The sequence below is a fragment of the Oncorhynchus keta genome, chromosome 23, assembly GCF_023373465.1.
Source record: "Oncorhynchus keta strain PuntledgeMale-10-30-2019 chromosome 23, Oket_V2, whole genome shotgun sequence".
Taxonomy (NCBI): domain Eukaryota; kingdom Metazoa; phylum Chordata; class Actinopteri; order Salmoniformes; family Salmonidae; genus Oncorhynchus; species Oncorhynchus keta.
This window is the reverse complement of record NC_068443.1, coordinates 37,060,641-37,078,023: the sequence shown is the minus strand read 5'-3', so window position 1 is coordinate 37,078,023 and position 17,383 is coordinate 37,060,641. Positions and strand designations below refer to the sequence as shown.

The 17,383-nt window shown below is 41.5% G+C and overlaps 2 protein-coding genes across 2 annotated transcripts in view; one reads left to right on the top strand and one right to left on the bottom strand.

Annotated features, from left to right (window-relative positions):
• LOC118402272 (E3 ubiquitin-protein ligase MARCHF2-like) overlaps positions 1–17,383 on the bottom strand; it is a 66,244-nt gene that overhangs the window by 23,066 nt on the left and 25,795 nt on the right. The gene's annotated exons all lie outside the window — the stretch shown is intronic.
• LOC118402271 (solute carrier family 25 member 36-A) overlaps positions 12,829–17,383 on the top strand; it is a 28,680-nt gene continuing 24,125 nt past the window's right edge. The window contains exons 1-2 of the mRNA XM_035800326.2: positions 12,829–13,283; positions 16,619–16,783. Of these exons, the coding sequence (XP_035656219.1) occupies positions 13,243–13,283; positions 16,619–16,783 (206 nt within the window). The 5' untranslated portion in view covers positions 12,829–13,242. The remainder of the gene's footprint in view (positions 13,284–16,618; positions 16,784–17,383) is intronic.

The window sequence follows — 17,383 nt, the reverse complement described above, 5'->3', positions numbered from 1 at the left end:
AATCAGAAGATACATCTCCTTGAAATGTTGATATTTTGTTGCGTTGACAACCAAACACAATTCAATATCAGTAAATATAATTACATTTGAAATCAACCAGAGCTTGAAACCCTAAGCCTATTGTACTGTCTAATTTTTTGTTGAATTCTGGGTTGATATGAAACCATAGCTGTTGACGACATTGAAAATTATATTTAGGCCTAAACAGCATCATTAATGATAAGGTAGTGTCACATTTCATTTGCTCTGTTAAACCTACTCAAATCAAAATGTATTTGTCACACACATGGTTAGCAGATGTTAATGCTAGTGTAGCGAAATGCTTGTGCTTCTAGTTCCGACAATGCAGTAATAACCAACAAGTAAACTAACTAACAATTCCAAAACTACTGTCTTATACACAGTGTAAGGGGATAAAGAATATGTACATAAAGATATATGAATGAATGATGGTACAGAGCAGCATAGGCAAGATGCAGTAGATGGTATCGAGTACAGTATATACATATGAGATGAGTATGTAAACAAAGTGGCATAGTTAAAGTGGCTAGTGATACATGTATTACATAAAGATGCAGTAGATGATATAGAGTACAGTATATACGTATACATATGAGATGAATAATGTAGGGTATGTAAACATTATATTAGGTAGCATTGTTTAAAGTGGCTAGTGATATATTTTACATCATTTCCCATCAATTCCCATTATTAAAGTGGCTGGAGTTGAGTCAGTGTGTTGGCAGCAGCCACTCAATGTTAGTGGTGGCTGTTTAACAGTCTGATGGCCTTGAGATAGAAGCTCTCGGTCCCAGCTTTGATGCACCTGTACTGACCTTGCCTTCTGGATGATAGTGGGGTGAACAGGCAGTGGCTCGGGTGGTTGTTGTCCTTGATGATCTTTATGGCCTTCCTGTAACATCGGGTGATGTAGGTGTCCTGGAGGGCAGGTAGTTTGCCCCCGGTGATGCGTTGTGCAGACCTCACTACCCTCTGGAGAGCCTTACGGTTGTGGGCGGAGCAGTTGCCGTACCAGGCGGTGATACAGCCCGCCAGGATGCTCTCGATTGTGCATCTGTAGAAGTTTGTGAGTGCTTTTGGTGACAAGCCAAATTTCTTCAGCCTCCTGAGGTTGAAGAGGCACTGCTGCGCCTTCTTCACGATGCTGTCTGTGTCGGTGGACCAATTCAGTTTGTCTGTGATGTGTATGCCGAGGAACTTAAAACTTGCTACCCTCTCCACTACTGTTCCATTGATGTGGATAGGGGGGTGTTCCCTCTGCTCTTTCCTGAATCCACAATCATCTCCTTAGTTTTGTTGACGTTGAGTGTGAGGTTATTTTCCTGACACCTGGGCCCTCACCTCCTCCCTGTAGGCCGTCTCGTCGTTGTTGGTAATCAAGCCTACCACTGTTGTGTCGTCCGCAAACTTGATGATTGAGTTGGAGGCGTGTGTGGCCACGCAGTCATATGGGTGAACAGGGAGTACAGGAGAGGGCTCAGAACGCACCCTTGTGGGGCCCCAGTGTTGAGGATCAGCGGGGTGGAGATGTTGTTGCCTACCCTCACCACCTGGGGGCGGCCCGTCAGGAAGTCCAGTACCCAGTTGCACAGGGCGGGGTCGAGACCCAGGGTCTCGAGCTTGATGACGAGCTTGGAGGGTACTATGGTGTTAAATGCCGAGCTGTAGTCGATGAACAGCATTCTCACATAGGTATTCCTCTTGTCCAGATGGGTTAGGGCAGTGTGCAGTGTGGTTGAGATTGCATCGTCTGTGGACCTATTTGGGCGGTAAGCAAATTGGAGTGGGTCTAGGGTGTCAGGTAGGGGGGAGGTGATATGGTCCTTGACTAGTCTCTCAAAGCACTTCATGATGACGGAAGTGAGTGCTGACTTCGACAACAACAGTTAATCTATTTAATTTAAGTGGAGATCTTTCAACAATAATTCTCACAATAGCACATTGATCGCAGTCAGTGACAAATATTGTAGCAAAGCTGGGCTTGATTAAAATGCTGAATGGGAGACCTGTCTTTTCGACTCTTTTAAAAACGGACACCTCAAAACTCTCCTTTCACATATTAAGTTCCTCCACGAAGCTTCCAAAGATCTGTCTCAACAAAAAGGTAAGTAGATCTCGTTCCTCTTCAGACCATCCAGGGTGAAACCAACAAGGATCCTCTGGGTGACCTTCAGGCCATCCAGGGTGAGACCAATAAGGATCCTCCGGGTGACCTTCAGGCCATCCAGGGTGAGACCAATAAGGATCCTCCGGGTGACCTTCAGGCCATCCAGGATGAGGCCAATAAGGATCCTCCGGGTGACCTTCAGGCCATCCAGGGTGAGACATACAACATACAGGTAGAGCTATGCATGATCAGTATTATCTATATTTGCTATTATCTATTTATCTACATTATTTTGTTCAGTATCCTACACCACTTCACCATCACCAGAAGAAGAACTTGCCTCATTCTCACCAATGAGTAAGGAGAGGCCCATGAAGCGTCCTTTCACTTCCTTCAATAAACTGTCATTTCCCCATTCATGAGTCCTTAAGTGACATTTCTATAAAACACGTTTTAAAGTAGATTGATGAGATCAACAAAAAAGAAAATTATTGGGCATTCTAAGTTCAAAGAAACCCTTCATGGCATTCTATGAGTCTCACTTCAGTGGGTGAGTTCCAGACAGACTAGACCTTGTTGCCAAGGCTGTAAATCCTATTGTAGTCTATTCTCCCCTTTGGACTCATCAATAAAGTCCCTAGTAATCAGGTTAATGTGTGACACGAGTGGTCTGACAAAAATATTGGCAATGAATATGAGTACACCACTGCAAAGCATGAGGCAAGCTGACCATCTCTAATAAATAGGACATTAGTCGACATTGTTTGTTAATAAAGGGAAATTTCTAAATGTTTCAACTTCATATTTATCATCTCCAGCGCCACCCCAGCATACAATGGCAAGAAAAAGTATGTGAACCCTTTGGAAATACCTGGATTTCTGCATAAATTGGTCATAACATTTGATCTGATCATCATCTCGGTCACAACAATAGACAAACAGTCTGCTTAAACTAACACACAAACAATCGTACGTTTTCATGTTTTTACTGAACACACTGAGTAAACATTCAGAGCAGAGTGAAAAAGTATGTTAACCCTTGGATTTAATAACTGGTTGACCCTCCTTTGGTAGCAGTAACCTCAACAAAACGTTTTCTGTAGTTGCAGATCAGACCTGCACAATAGTCAGGAGGAATTTTGGACCATTCCTCTTTACAAAACTGTTTGTTCAGCAATATTCTTGTGATTTCTGGTGTGAACTGCTCTCTTGAGGTCATGCCACAGCATCTCAATCGGATTGAGGTCAGGGCTCTGACTAGGCCACTCCAGAAGGCATATATTCTTCTGTTGTTGATTTACTTCTGTTTTGGGTTGTTGTCCTGTTGCATCAACCATCTTCTGTTGAGCTTCAATTGGCAGACAGTCTAAAATTCTCCTGCAAAATTCTTGATAAACTTGGGAATTCATTTTTCCGTCAATGATAGCAAGCTGTCCAGACCCTGAGGCATTAAAACAGCCCCAAACAATGATGCTGCCTCCACCATGCTTTACAGTTGGGATGAGGTTTTGATGTTGGTGTGCTGTGACTTTTTTTCTCCACACATCGTGTTGTGTGTTCCTTGTAAACAACTCAACTTAGTTTCATCTGTCCACAGAATATTTTGCCAGTAGCGCTGTGGAAAATCCATGTGCACTTTTGCAAACTTCAGACGTGCCGCAATGTTTTTATGGACAGCAGTGGCTTCTTCCTTGGTGTCCTCCCATGAACACCATTCTTGTTTAGTGTTTTACGTATCGTAGACTGATCAACAGAGATGTTAGCATATTCCAAAGATTTCTTTAAGTCTTTAGCTGACACTCTAGGATTCTTCTTAATCTAATTGAGCATTCTGCGCTGCGTAGACTGATGAACATGAAGGCTTTTAGAGATACTTTTGTAACCCTTTCCAGCTTTATGCAAGTCAACAATTCTTAATCTTAGGTCTTCTGAGATCTCTTTTGTTCGAGGCATGGTTCACATTTTATTTCTTTAAAAAGGCAAGTCAGTTAAGAACAAATTCTTATTTACAATGACGGCCTACCGGGGAACAGTGTGTTAACTGCCTTTTTCAGGGGCAGAACCACAGATTTTTACCTTGTCAGCTCGGGGATTCAATCCAGCAACCTTTCAGTTACTGGCACAATGCTCTAACCACTAGGCTACCTACCTCTCCACATCAGGCAATGCTTCTTGTGAATAGCAAACTCACATTTTGGGAGTGTTTTTTTAGAGGGCGAAGGCAGCTCTAACCAACATCTCCAATCTCGTCTCATTGATTGGGCTCCAGGTTAGCTGACTCCTGACTCCAATTAGCTTTTGGAGAAGTCATTAGCCTAGGGGTTCACATACCTTTTCCAACCTCCACTGTGAATGTTTAAATTATGTATTCAATATAGACAAGAGAAATACAATAATGTGTGTGTTATTAGTTTAAGCACACTATGTTTGTCTGTTGTTGTGACTTAGATGAAGATCAGATCAAATTTGATGACCAATGTATGCAGAAGTCCAGGTAATTCTAAAGGGTTCACATACTTTTTTCTTGCCACTGTATGTAAAAATGGTTCATTTCTATGTTCTGCTGTCAAAAAAGACAAGTGTTTCCAAGGACACTGGTGTGCATTGTGTGATTTTGACCAATTGTGCATTATCTTTCTCTAAGTTTTTCCAAAAACATCATCAACCAATTAGTAGGCAATGCCTTCTCAAAATTGGTCAAAATCACACGATGCACTGGTGTGCATGAAAACATAGAAGTGCACAGTTTTTATATATGTTGGGGTGGTGATGGAGATGAATATTATTAGCTTTTCCTTTAACGTTTCAAAGGCTGTCCATAATATACTATGATCATGAGTTCAATCACATGATATAACAGTATTAATTACTCCAATGTTACACAGAGGCCCAAAGGTCACTAATATTGACGGCACCGTCATCCAACCGCCCATTGGCTAACATAGCTAAATCTATAAACACCATCTGAAGCGTGCTTCCCATTAGACGGTGTCTCCTCGATCAGAGTCCAGTGGGAGTCATGAGACTGAAGCACAAAATCTCAATGTGTGTTGGTGGGATATCATGAGATGTGTGTTAGCAATTAGCAGAGTGTAACACAACCATCTCACTTTCTCTAATGTGTAATGCATTTTCTTAACCTACAGAACATTTTCTTACTGACAATCCCTGTTTTGGGGAAAAGCTTTGGGATGGAGCTGGAGAAATGTAACCACTGTGGATGCAAGGACTGATATCAAATGGATAGTTTTAACCATGTTTTGAGGCTATATAGTGTTTGCTACATTTACTTTGTTTACAAACATTGGAGTAATACAAGCTTGTGTTTTGGGTTCTGATGGGGTACGACAGTTGAACTAAGCTCATTGAGGCATTTGCTATTTAAACAAAATAATGTGGACACCCCTTCAAATTGTGAATTTGGCTATTTCAGCCACAACGGTTACTGCAACCTATCCAACTAGTCAGTTCGCCCAATTTCTGCCCTGCTAGAGCTGCTCGGTCAACTGTAAGTGCTGTTATTGTGAAGTGGAAAAGTCTAGGAGCAACAGCGGCTAAGCTGCGAAGTGGTAGGCCACACAAGCTCACAGAATGGGATGACCGAGTGCTGAAGCGCATAAAAATCACCTGTCCTCTTTGCAACATTCGCTACTAAGTTCCAAACTGCCTCTGGAAGCACCATCAGCACTAGAATTGTTTGTCGGGAGTGTCATGAAATGGGTTTCCATGGCCGACCAGCCTCACTGGGTTTGGCGGATGACAGGAGGGTGCTACCTGCCCCAATGTACAGAGCCAACTGTAAAGTTTGGTGTAGGAGGAATAAATATCTGGGGCTGTTTTCACGGTTCGGGCTAGGCCCCTTATTTCAAGTGAAGGGAAATCTTAACACTACAGCATACAATGACATTCTAGACGATTCTGTGCTTCCATCTTTGTGGCAACAGTTTGGGGAAGGACCTTTCCTGTTTCAGCATGACAATGCCCCCTGTGCACAAAGCGAGGTCCTTAAAGAAATGGTTTGTCGAGATCGGTGTGGAAGAACTTGACTGGCCTGCACAGAGCCCTGACTACAACCCCATCGAACACCTTTGGGATGAATTGGAATGCAGACTGCGAGCCAGGCCTAATCACCCAACATCAGTGCCCAACTTCACTAATGCTCTTGTTGTTGAATAGAAGCAAGTCCCCACAGCAATGTCCCAACATCTAGAGGAAAGCCTTCACAGAAGAGTGGAGCCTGTTATAGCAGAAAAAGGGGGACCAACTCCATATTGATGTCCATGATTTTGGAAGGAGATATTCGACCATCAGGTGTCCACATACTTTTGCTCATGTAGTGCATATTCTTCAAGAATCAATGGGTAAATATAATTACATTTATAAGTCCCAAAATGGATGTATTAACTGCAGATTGCCCATTTAAATTACCTTCAAAGTAATTGCATTATGATTGGGTTATTAATGTTTCATTGTGTCACAATGTTCCCATGAACGATTGGTTCTCCATCAAAATGTCTGCGGTCAGTCTGCCATTTGAATGGAATTTGTTCAGCTATGACTTATAAGTTGTTTTCAGCTACATGAACCAAAAGTAAACATGACCAAGTGACAATGATCACGTTCCCCTGCTCAGACGTTGCATGCATCAACCAATGGTTGCGTGTCCACCTCATCGACTGTGTCATCGACTGACAGATTGCTAGTGTATGATGTGGTTAGCTGATACTTACACACACACGTTCTTGTGTTTCCACATCGTCCACACTAAATTGTGGAAAGACTGGTTGCATAACAAGTTTCAAGTTGCATTTGTCACATGCACAAGTACAGTGAAACGCTTAACTTGGAACCCCTTCCCAACAGTGTAGTATTCAATATCTAAATATTAGAACAAAAACGACAGGAAAAATAAGAGGGGAAGAAGAAGATAATAACTAGAGAATGTAAGCTGTATACAAGGTTGGTGCCACTACCAAATGTACAATGTGCAGGGATACTGGAGTGGTTGAGGTACATACAGTTTGTACATGTCGGTAGTGATTAGGAGAAAGTGGCTGGTAGCAGAATAAATAATAATAACACAAATAAAAAAACTATAGTAAACAATATCATAGCAGCATAAGTACTGCGTCGTGGTGAGTGTGTGTGTGTGTGTGTGTGTGTGTTAGTGTGAGTGTTGTGTATGTGCAAGAGTGTGTGAGTGTAGGCGGCTGGAAAGTAAACAGGGCTGGAAAGTGACTGGTAGCAGGAATATATAAATACTTATGGTTATATACTAATGGTAATATACAGTATAAGTACACTCTCATTCAACGGTTTGGGGTCACATAGAAATGTCCTTGTTTTTGAAAGAAAAGAAAAACACATTTTTTGTCCATTCAAATAACATCAAATTGATCAGAAATACAGTGTAGAGATTGTTAATGTTGTAAATGACTATTGTAGCTGGAAACGGATGATTTTTAATGGAATATCTACATAGGCGTACAGAGGCCCATTATCAGCAACAATCACTCCTGTGTTCCAATGGCACGTTGTGTTAGCTAATCCAAGTTTCACTTTAAAAGTCTAATTGATCATTAGAAAACCCTTTTACAATAATGTTAGCACAGCTGAAAACTGTTCTTCTGATTAAAGAAGCAATAAAACTGGCCTTCTTTAAACTAGCTGAGTATCTGGTAGCCTAGTGGTTAGAGCGTTGGACTTGTAACCGAAAGGTTGCAAGATCGAATCCCTGAACTGACAAGGTAAAAATCTGTTGTTCTGCCCCTGAACAAGGCAGTTAACCCACTATTCCTTGGCCGTCATTGAAAATAAGAATTTGTTCTTAACTGACTTGCCCAGTTAAATAAAGGTAAAATAAGATCTGGAGCATCAGCTTTTGTGGGTTCGATTACAGGCTCAAAATGGCCAGAAATAAAGAGCTTTCTTCTGAAACTCGCCAGTCTATTCTTGTTCTGAGAAATTAAGGCTATTCCATGTGATAATTTGCCAAGAAACTAAAGATCTCATACAACGCGGTGTCCTACTCCCTTCACAGGAGTTCTTAACTGGCCCTAACCAGAATAGAAATTTAATTTTACCTTTATTTAACCAGGCAAGTCAGTTAAGAACACATTCTTATTTTCAATGACGGCCTGGGAACAGTGGGTTCAGGGGCAGAACGACAGATTTGTACCTTGTCAGCTCGGGGGTTTGAGCTCGCAACCTTCGGGTTACTAGTCCAACGCTCTAACCACTAGGCTACGCTGCCGTCCCAGCGGCAGTGGGAGGCCCCGGTGCACAACTGAGCAAGAGAACAAGTACATTAGAGGGTCTAGTTTGAGAAGCAGACACCTCACAAGTCCTCAACTGGCAGCTTCATTAAATAGTACCTGTAAAACACCAGTCTCAACGTAAACAGTGAAGAAGCGACTCCGGGATACTGGCTTTCTAGGCAGAGTTCCTCTGTCCAGTGTCTGTGTTCTTTTGCCTATCTTAATCTTTTCTTTTTATTGGACAGTCTGAGATATGGCTTTTTCTTTCCAACTCTGTCTAGAAGGCCAGCATCCTCTTCATTGTTGACATTGAGACTGGTGTTTTGCGGGTACTATTTAATGAAGCTGTACATTTAAACAGGAGTAATAGTGACCTGTAGCAGGATAAATAGATAGATACTAATGGTTATGGTAGTAATAAATCCAATCAATAATCATTATAGCAGCAGTGTGTGTGTGGCATCAGTAGTGAGTGAGGTTGTATCTGAGTACGTGTATGTGAGTTGGCGTGTGTGTGTGTGAGTAAGAGTGACATTGATGGTGTTTGTATCTGAGTGGGTAGAGACTTGTGGATGGGCACAAACTAAACACTAAAGCCGGGAACTAATTTCCATTTAGTATTGAAATAAATTACAAATAAAAACTTGAAGCTGCAAGTAACACTTACATTATTAAAGTTTTTGTAGGTTAGTCTGTGGGAGTGGGAGAGCAGTAGTTATTAGGCATTTAACATTCTTATGGATATAAGTGGTTTAGGAGTCTGTTGGTATGAGCCTTGATGCACCAGTAACCCCAGCCGGACGGGAGCATGGAGAACAGTCCATGTTTCGAGTGGCTGGAGTCTTTGAGAATTTTTCAGTCAGTCAGAATGCTCTCGATAGTGCAGCTATGAACGTTTCTGAGGGGCCACGCCAAATCGTTTTAGCCTTCTGAGGGAGAAGAGGCACTGCCGTGCCTTCTTCACGACTGTGCTGGTGAGATGGACACTGAGGCTTGAAGCTCTTGACCCTCTTCACCGTGTGCACCCACCTCCTCCCCATTTCAATAATGCACTATGGCGTGCAGCATAATCCCATTGCTGCAATCTCGTGATCCTCTTAAACTGTTAGTTTGAGAAACCGCAGACAAACTTTGTGGAAAAAAATGCGGTAATTATATTTCATTAAGTTACTGTGCTCTCGTCCTCGTGGCAAGGTGACTTACATAACTTACTTTGATCACTTTAGCTCATGCCAAACCATGATCACTTTAGCTCATGCCAAACCATGATCACTTTAGCTCATGCCAAGAACCTCATTTGGGTGGGTAAATGCAGAATTATAACCAAGGTTTTGAACTGGCAACTGGGGGAGGGCTGCGTGGGTGCGTCCCACGCCACTGTTTGCCAGTCCAGTACCATCATTCGTCATCTCAACTGTCAATAGCTAATCATTACCCTTTTTCCATGTCCTGTATTGCGGTTGCCAGTTTCTCCGCTATCACTGTACTGCAGTGTCCATTGTTGATTTACTTGTGCAAGATAACAACAAAGGGAGCTGGATATTGGGTAAATCCATTTGAATTCAATCACTTTTTGACAACACCCCTTCTGATTTAAACAAAATCTTCCATACACATTTGCCAATTGTAAAAGTGCTCAGAAAGTAACTTTTGGAACCTGAATGCCAAAACATTAAAGTGATAAAGGTGCTCAAAGTGGACCTGTTTTGCATACCATACCATAAGACATCCATGTCTTCATCCCTGAAAAAGATCAATGTTTGTGTTTGATATAATTTAAAAGCTTACAAACAGAGTTTTCAAACTGTTTTATAATTTCTTGTATTTTTTAAATATTTTTTATAAATATCGTAATTTTGTTATAACTTTAAATGTCAATTATCTAAAAACAAGTAAACTCCTATTTTCTTTCTCCATATTCACTTATGTTGTAGAATGGGCCTATCCCTGAATGCCATTGCTTTGGCATAAAATGTCCAAAAGGTCACTTTCTGACCATTTCTTCCATGGGCAAACATGTATAAAAGGGATGCTGTCAAAAAGTGATGGAATTCATATGGATTTACCCTACTGTTTTAAGAGATTGGTGTCCAGGCAAACTATAAGCTTCTTCTCTCTACTTAATTCTTCCTCACATAGGACCTAACTGATCGGGTCTCTTTTCATATTTATTTTTAACTCGAAGGGAAAGTGCTACATGAATAAAGTAATGCGTATTTTCATTGTTACAGTCTTACAGGACAGTTATACATCATGGGAGCATAATCTACTTCCTGAGTTGCCGATCTCGTTTTAGTCTACCAGGACAGTCATAAATAACTTTAGCCTCCATGCACATGACTTCAACTTGTCAAATTGTGCCTCCAATTAGGAAACCAAGAGGTCCATTCATCCCCTATTAGCTCAGCCAACCACATTTCCCATAATGGATGTTACAATCTCTTTCAACTGATCTGGTTGCTCTCACATGGACCTCAGTCTGGTTTCACATCATTGCCAGTCTGTAGCAAGTCTGCTTTAGGACTATTGGGCTTAGACTCCCATGCCACAATTGTATATATTTTTTTTATTTCCTGTTCCAGTAACAGAAATGTTTCCCCCCATATATCGTTTTTCACAGTTCATTGTACATACGAGGTGACCTCTCCTCACTAAATTGGCAACCTAATTGTATTTCACGGCATCCCATAAAGCACAAAATGGGCATGTAAATTGAAAATGCAGTGTACATAAACCAAAACACTTGACACGTAGTTATAAATATGTAATAGGTGACTAGGAGAATAATTAAGTGATAATGCCCGAGACGCCAGTGTTTGGAGGATATATTTGTGCGGGTGTTGTTTCATCCCGGGCCAGCAAACCGTGCCAATATATCCTCCAAACACCGGCTTCGCGGGCATTATCACTTTTATGCAACGGGTTACCAACATATTCAAATAATGATTGACATTTCATTAGAAACGTTATTTAGATTAATTAATTCATACTATTTCATCCTTCCACAAGATATAGTCCCGACACAAATCTGGGGTTGCTACCGAAGCAGTATGGATAGAGACGGCCAGAGACGAGACCCAGTCGTTCGGTACCGATGGACTCGACTCGTCGAGTCCATAGGTACCGAACATAAAGACTGAACGACTGGGTCGCGTCCATAGGCACCGAACAAAAAGACTGAACGACTGGGTCGAGTCCATAGGTACCGTTCAGTCTTTTTGTTCGGTACCTATAGATTCGACCCAGTCGTTCGTTGTAAATGTTTCATTTTGATTCTAGCTGGCAAAGGTTCTTATCCCTTGCTTGCCAGCTAGCCAACTACGGCTAATTTACAGTCACGTCAAACAGTGCAGCCAGAATAACAACTGTAGTTGTATTTGCATTTTTTATGCTGTTTTCTAGTGACATTTATTGTGACTTCCATAACAATGAGCTAATGAGGCGCGATTTCGCCTGAAATAGAACATGTGCTCACTCGTCAGAACACTTGTTCAGAGGAGCTAGCCTACAACACAGCTAACACAATCACTTCAAACTGAAGCTGGAAAGACCGCAAACTACAGTAGCTGCACTTCGTTTAGTTGTACCTTTTTTCAATTCGCATTTCTTGGTATATATCCATAAAAATGATGCAAACTGATTCATGAGTTCGACTGGCTGAGAAACGCTGCCTGCCTGTCTCTCGTCCCGACTCGCTCATTACTATTGGACAGCTGGAGATGGAAATTGAATATTGAAACAATGTTGCAAATGTCGGAGAGACAGACAGTAAGGTTTCAACAAATTGTGTTTTCTTGATAAGTGCGTGAATTAGACAATGTTCCTGTCCTGCTAAGTATTCAAAATGTAACTAGTACTTTTGGGTGTCAGGGAAAATGTAAAGAGTAAAAAGTACTTTATTTAGTTTAGGAATGTAGTGGAAGTAAAAGTAAAAATCATCAATAATATAAATAGTAAAGTAAAGTACATATACCCCAAAAAACGATTTAAGTAGTACTTTATACCCCTGGATTTAGCTGGTGGTAACGTGTGGAATTAGACACCGGCTGGAATGCGGTTTAACCAGCGTTCAGCATTCGGGATTAGACCCAACCGTTGCCTAATTAAAAAGAACAAATCCATTCATGCAATGTGCATATGACATCGTGTTCATAGGTTAAACACCGGCAAAAAATATAATAGACATATATGACCACATGTCATATCCTCATAACCATTACTTGTTCAAAAAAATAAGTTAATTTAGTTATTTATACATGTAAGGACCTAAAACTGCCCCTTTTTATATAGGGTGCTACAGCTGATCATGTGAAATATTGTATAAAGGTTTCATGTGAAATTTGCGTGATCGGGCGGAGAAATTGACGTAATAAGGCAAACTGTCCAATAGCGGACGCTGTTTTGCAGCCTATATGATTCTACAGTAGTTATATACTAGGGATATGACCTGTCGCCTCTCACTGCAGCGGTGAACAGTTGAGAAACGAAAGCTAGGGGGACTGTTGCAAAAAAAGCGATTGATAGAAGCAAGAATACATAAAACAATCTTCCTTTTGAAGTTCTCTTTTTTTGTAGTATAACGCTCTACAGAATCAAATAAGGTCTGTTCAAAGAGGGGATTGCTCGAAACGAAGATAAGGGTTTGTGTAGCACGCAAGTTGACTAGCTGTCTAGCTAACGTTGCTACGGCAAAACTGAATCACCGTTCTAACTGTTACTGATTGATAATCGACGTCGCTGATTTATCGACGTGCGCAAGTCGTCTTCGAAATCGGGGTGGTCGACAGTTCGCCATCCAACCCTGTCTTCCCCCTTGACGCAGTCCGAAGAGTGTACTGGTTCAGAGAATGCTAAAGAATGAGTCAAAGGGATACCTTGGTTCATTTGTTTGCCGGAGGGTGAGTAGCTATTATTTGCTGGGAATAAAGTTAGCTAGGCGACACAACATTTCGTGACCGATTTATAGTCAAAATTAGCTTGCATGGCTATCTTGGTGAAAATAACACCAATTTATTCCCAACATTGCCATTTTCCCAGGCGCTCGTGCATGTTACATTAGCAACTGCACTACCCGACCCATCCTCAGGCAGCAGCTAGCCAGTATCAAAGTAGGTACCATGGTCTAGCTAGCTAGGCGCTGGCCACTGCTTTTGTAGCCTAGTGTCAACACATCAGAGACATTGCAGTACTGTCCGATGTTGACTTTTATCACACACGACAATTATTTCATTTGACAGAAAACAGGTTGACACCCACGCATCACACTCCTCCACAGTGGTCGTGGTTTGCCCTGACAGATGAGAAGGCTCGTGAATGAAACATCCATGACGCACGAGCCTTTGTTGTTCTGGAGCAGCGGTTGACCGATTAGCTATCGCTATGTCGCCGAACATCATGATTACATTTCTTGACACATTTATTTAGCATGTTATTACACCGACAAAACACCTGTATAAAACACACATTTGTAAAGACGGAGAATATGCCCAGGCCTACAGGATTCATACACTGTATCAACTGCTGCCACACCATTCCATAGACTGGAGAAAAAGGTCAGGTCAAAACAGTGTTGTAATCATTAATCCGAACAGGAATAATGATGATTGCACTATAATGATTACATTATTCCAAACAGTTGGAACGTTTTACAACTAAAACGATAGTTTTCTATTGGACAAATTCAGGTAGGTCCCTCCCCGTTTCGTTCCATCTGCTTCCGTTTAAAAAACGTTTTGCAACAAAATTGGCGAAATGAATACGCCCCTAGGTAGGCTACAATATGTTCGTTTGACTGACACACACGGTAGGCTATAAGTAAAACTCAATGCCACAATGTAATTCACATCAGCGGATGATCTCCCAGTGTTTATTTCAAGTGTCATTCTCATTGTCTAAAATAAAACTGTAAGAATGTCTCAATTGTAAACGTCGTCAACATACTACCTGCGTGTTTCCGTTCCTGTAGTGTATATTATTGGAGACATATGTGTCACTAATTTTCTAGCTTTGCTACATTGTAGTAGACCTTTACACTCAATACATCATGCTGACACAGGGGAAGTTGAAAGGGTTAAAGGGCACCTGTCTGTCGTCTAGGCTGTGGAAAATTGACTTGTTATTTGTGTTGATTCCATGTCAGACTGCTCCAAGTAAATTGAGATTGTAGATTTCACCAATGTGCTTAGGGGCATTGAAACATGACCAGTTGGTTATTAGAGCCATTCTCGCAATTGGACACTAAATATGCCTACTTATCACGGCAAATCTAATTCTAGTATGGTTTTAGGCGCAAGTCTTTGGATGACACATTCAGAGGAAGACAAGATGCTGCTTGATTCCATTGTAGTGCCAGAATAGTTTTCTTCATTTCCTCTTTCTTTCTTAGCTTTGTTTTCCCCTTTTTATGTTGTTTACTTTGTCCGTCAGCCTCTTCTTTTCTTTCAGGCACTCTGCAAACTTTTAAAATGTCAGCATGTAAGGCCTATCTTGCCAAACCAGAATATTTTGTATCTCCTTCATTGGGCTATGAAAACGCAATGTTAGGGGCACAAGTTGTGACAAAGTTACTTCAGCGAGAAGCAATTGATATTTCTCACAACAGGGCTCAAGGCCTGTGCATGTTAACTCTTACTGCCTGTTGTGTACACACACACACACACACACACACACACACACACACACACACACACACACACACACACGGAACAGCCTTCTGAATCTAGGCCAAAGGTCGCTCTTGCCTGTATGTGGGTTAGTCTGACAGAGAGCTCAGCCTGTAGAAGCCAGTCAGTACTCACCATGCATGATACGCACATTCAATAAACCTAACCTACAGATTATATACACAATGGTGACTATTTTCAGGAACCATTTCACTATAATTGTGCCTTGTAGTGCGCATTCTACACAGCCCTGAGCCCATGTTGAGGTTCATTTGACGAATATTATTTGAAAGAGGAGCTGGGAAAGCTTGTAACCTAGCAAACACAGGAGTCACAACACATGAATAGTAACCCTCTTAACTCAGGGGAGGGGGGAGGGGGGGGGGGCAGACAGACCATGTCAAGGTGTTACAGGCAAAAGGGCCAGCACCTCAGTTTGCACATTGTCACAGACAAGTTAGTCCAGTTCAAAGTCTCACAGGCAGTGGGTTGGCCCCTGGCCATAACGGTTAGAGACTATTTACAGTTGCACGTTTTTATGTTCAATTCAAGCTGAATGTGTGTCAATAGGCTGAACCTGACCCAGATCCAGCTGCTGCTAGCATTGAAAATCAGCTGGTTGTTTCCAGAAATACCAGGTCTAGATGTGGGTGGTTCTTACTCTACTTCTCCACGGCATTGTTGGCCCCAATAAAATCGGGAGTTGAATGATCCACCATTCACTTCAGGAGATTTTATGCCCGTCTTAGTATCACAAAGCTTCACAACGTTAAAACCCCCCCACAAGCAACAAACTAGAATATAAATGTTTGTTTGGTAGCACTTTCAATTACAGCACATAATAAAGTAGTTAGGCCTATAACTTGGTAATAAAGTAGTTAGGCCTATAACTTGGTAATAAAGTAGTTAGGCCTATAACATGGGAATAAAGTAGTTAGGCCTATAACATGGGAATAAAGTAGTTAGGCCTATAACATGGGAATAAAGTAGTTAGGCCTATAACATGGGAATAAAGTAGTTAGGCCTATAACATGGGAATAAAGTAGTTAGGCCTATAACATGGGAATAAAGTAGTTAGGCCTATAACATGGGAATAAAGTAGTTAGGCCTATAACATGGGAATAAAGTAGTTAGGCCTATAACATGGGAACAAAGTAGTTAGGCCTATAACATGGGAACAAAGTAGTTAGGCCTATAACATGGGAATAAAGTAGTTAGGCCTATAACATGGGAATAAAGTAGTTAGGCCTATAACATGGGAATAAAGTAGTTAGGCCTATAACATGGGAATAAAGTAGTTAGGCCTATAACATGGGAATAAAGTAGTTAGGCCTATAACATGGGAATAAAGTAGCTAGGCCTATAACATGGGAATAAAGTAGCTAGGCCTATAACATGGGAATAAAGTAGCTAGGCCTATAACATGGGAATAAAGTAGTTAGGCCTATAACATGGGAATAAAGTAGTTAGGCCTATAACATGGGAATAAAGTAAAGTTTAGCACAGTATTTACTGTACTTTTGGCTATTCTGACCATCTTTCTCCCCTACTCTTTGTCTCTCCCCATCTAGGTGTGGGGGCACAGTGGGTGCTATTCTGACTTGTCCGCTGGAAGTAGTGAAGACCAGACTCCAGTCCTCTCATGTCACCTTTTACATCTCTGAGGTGCAGCTCAACACCGTCAATGGGGCCAGTGTGGCCCGCATGGCCCCCCCGGGACCCTTGCACTGCCTCAAGTAAGTTCACCAACACACAGGGGTAACAGAGAACATCCTACACATTATGTGAGTTTACAGGGTTTGGTGGGTCAGTTCTATTTTCATTTCAGTTCCAGACTATTCAGGTGATGAACTGAAATGTTTGCACATACCACAGAGAATACACACTGTCTACTCAGTGAGGTTGGAGTCAATTCTTTGAAGTTTAGTTCAGTTCCAGTCTATTCTTGGGATGAGTGGGTGTTTATGGACATTGCACAGACAAAAACCATGTGGGTCAAATTCCGACCCAAAACGTTCACGTGTAACCTGATAAACTCTGTTGACATCAGTGCAGGGTTTCCGTGACCCAAACATTTATTGTCAATCTGATCTCTTATCAATTAAATTAATCAATTGAAAACTCACAACGGAATGGGAGTTAAAATAGAAATCATCCTAACCCTTGTACCAGCAACTGGCAAATCAACAGCAGACATTCCTCCATCATCAAACGATCGCCGACCCTCTCGGGAAGAGTTTATATCTGGCTGTTTCACTGTCAAGGCCACCTACAGTATCGTACCTGCCCTTTAATACCATTACCGAACACCCTATGACTCAAAGATGAGTTACTGT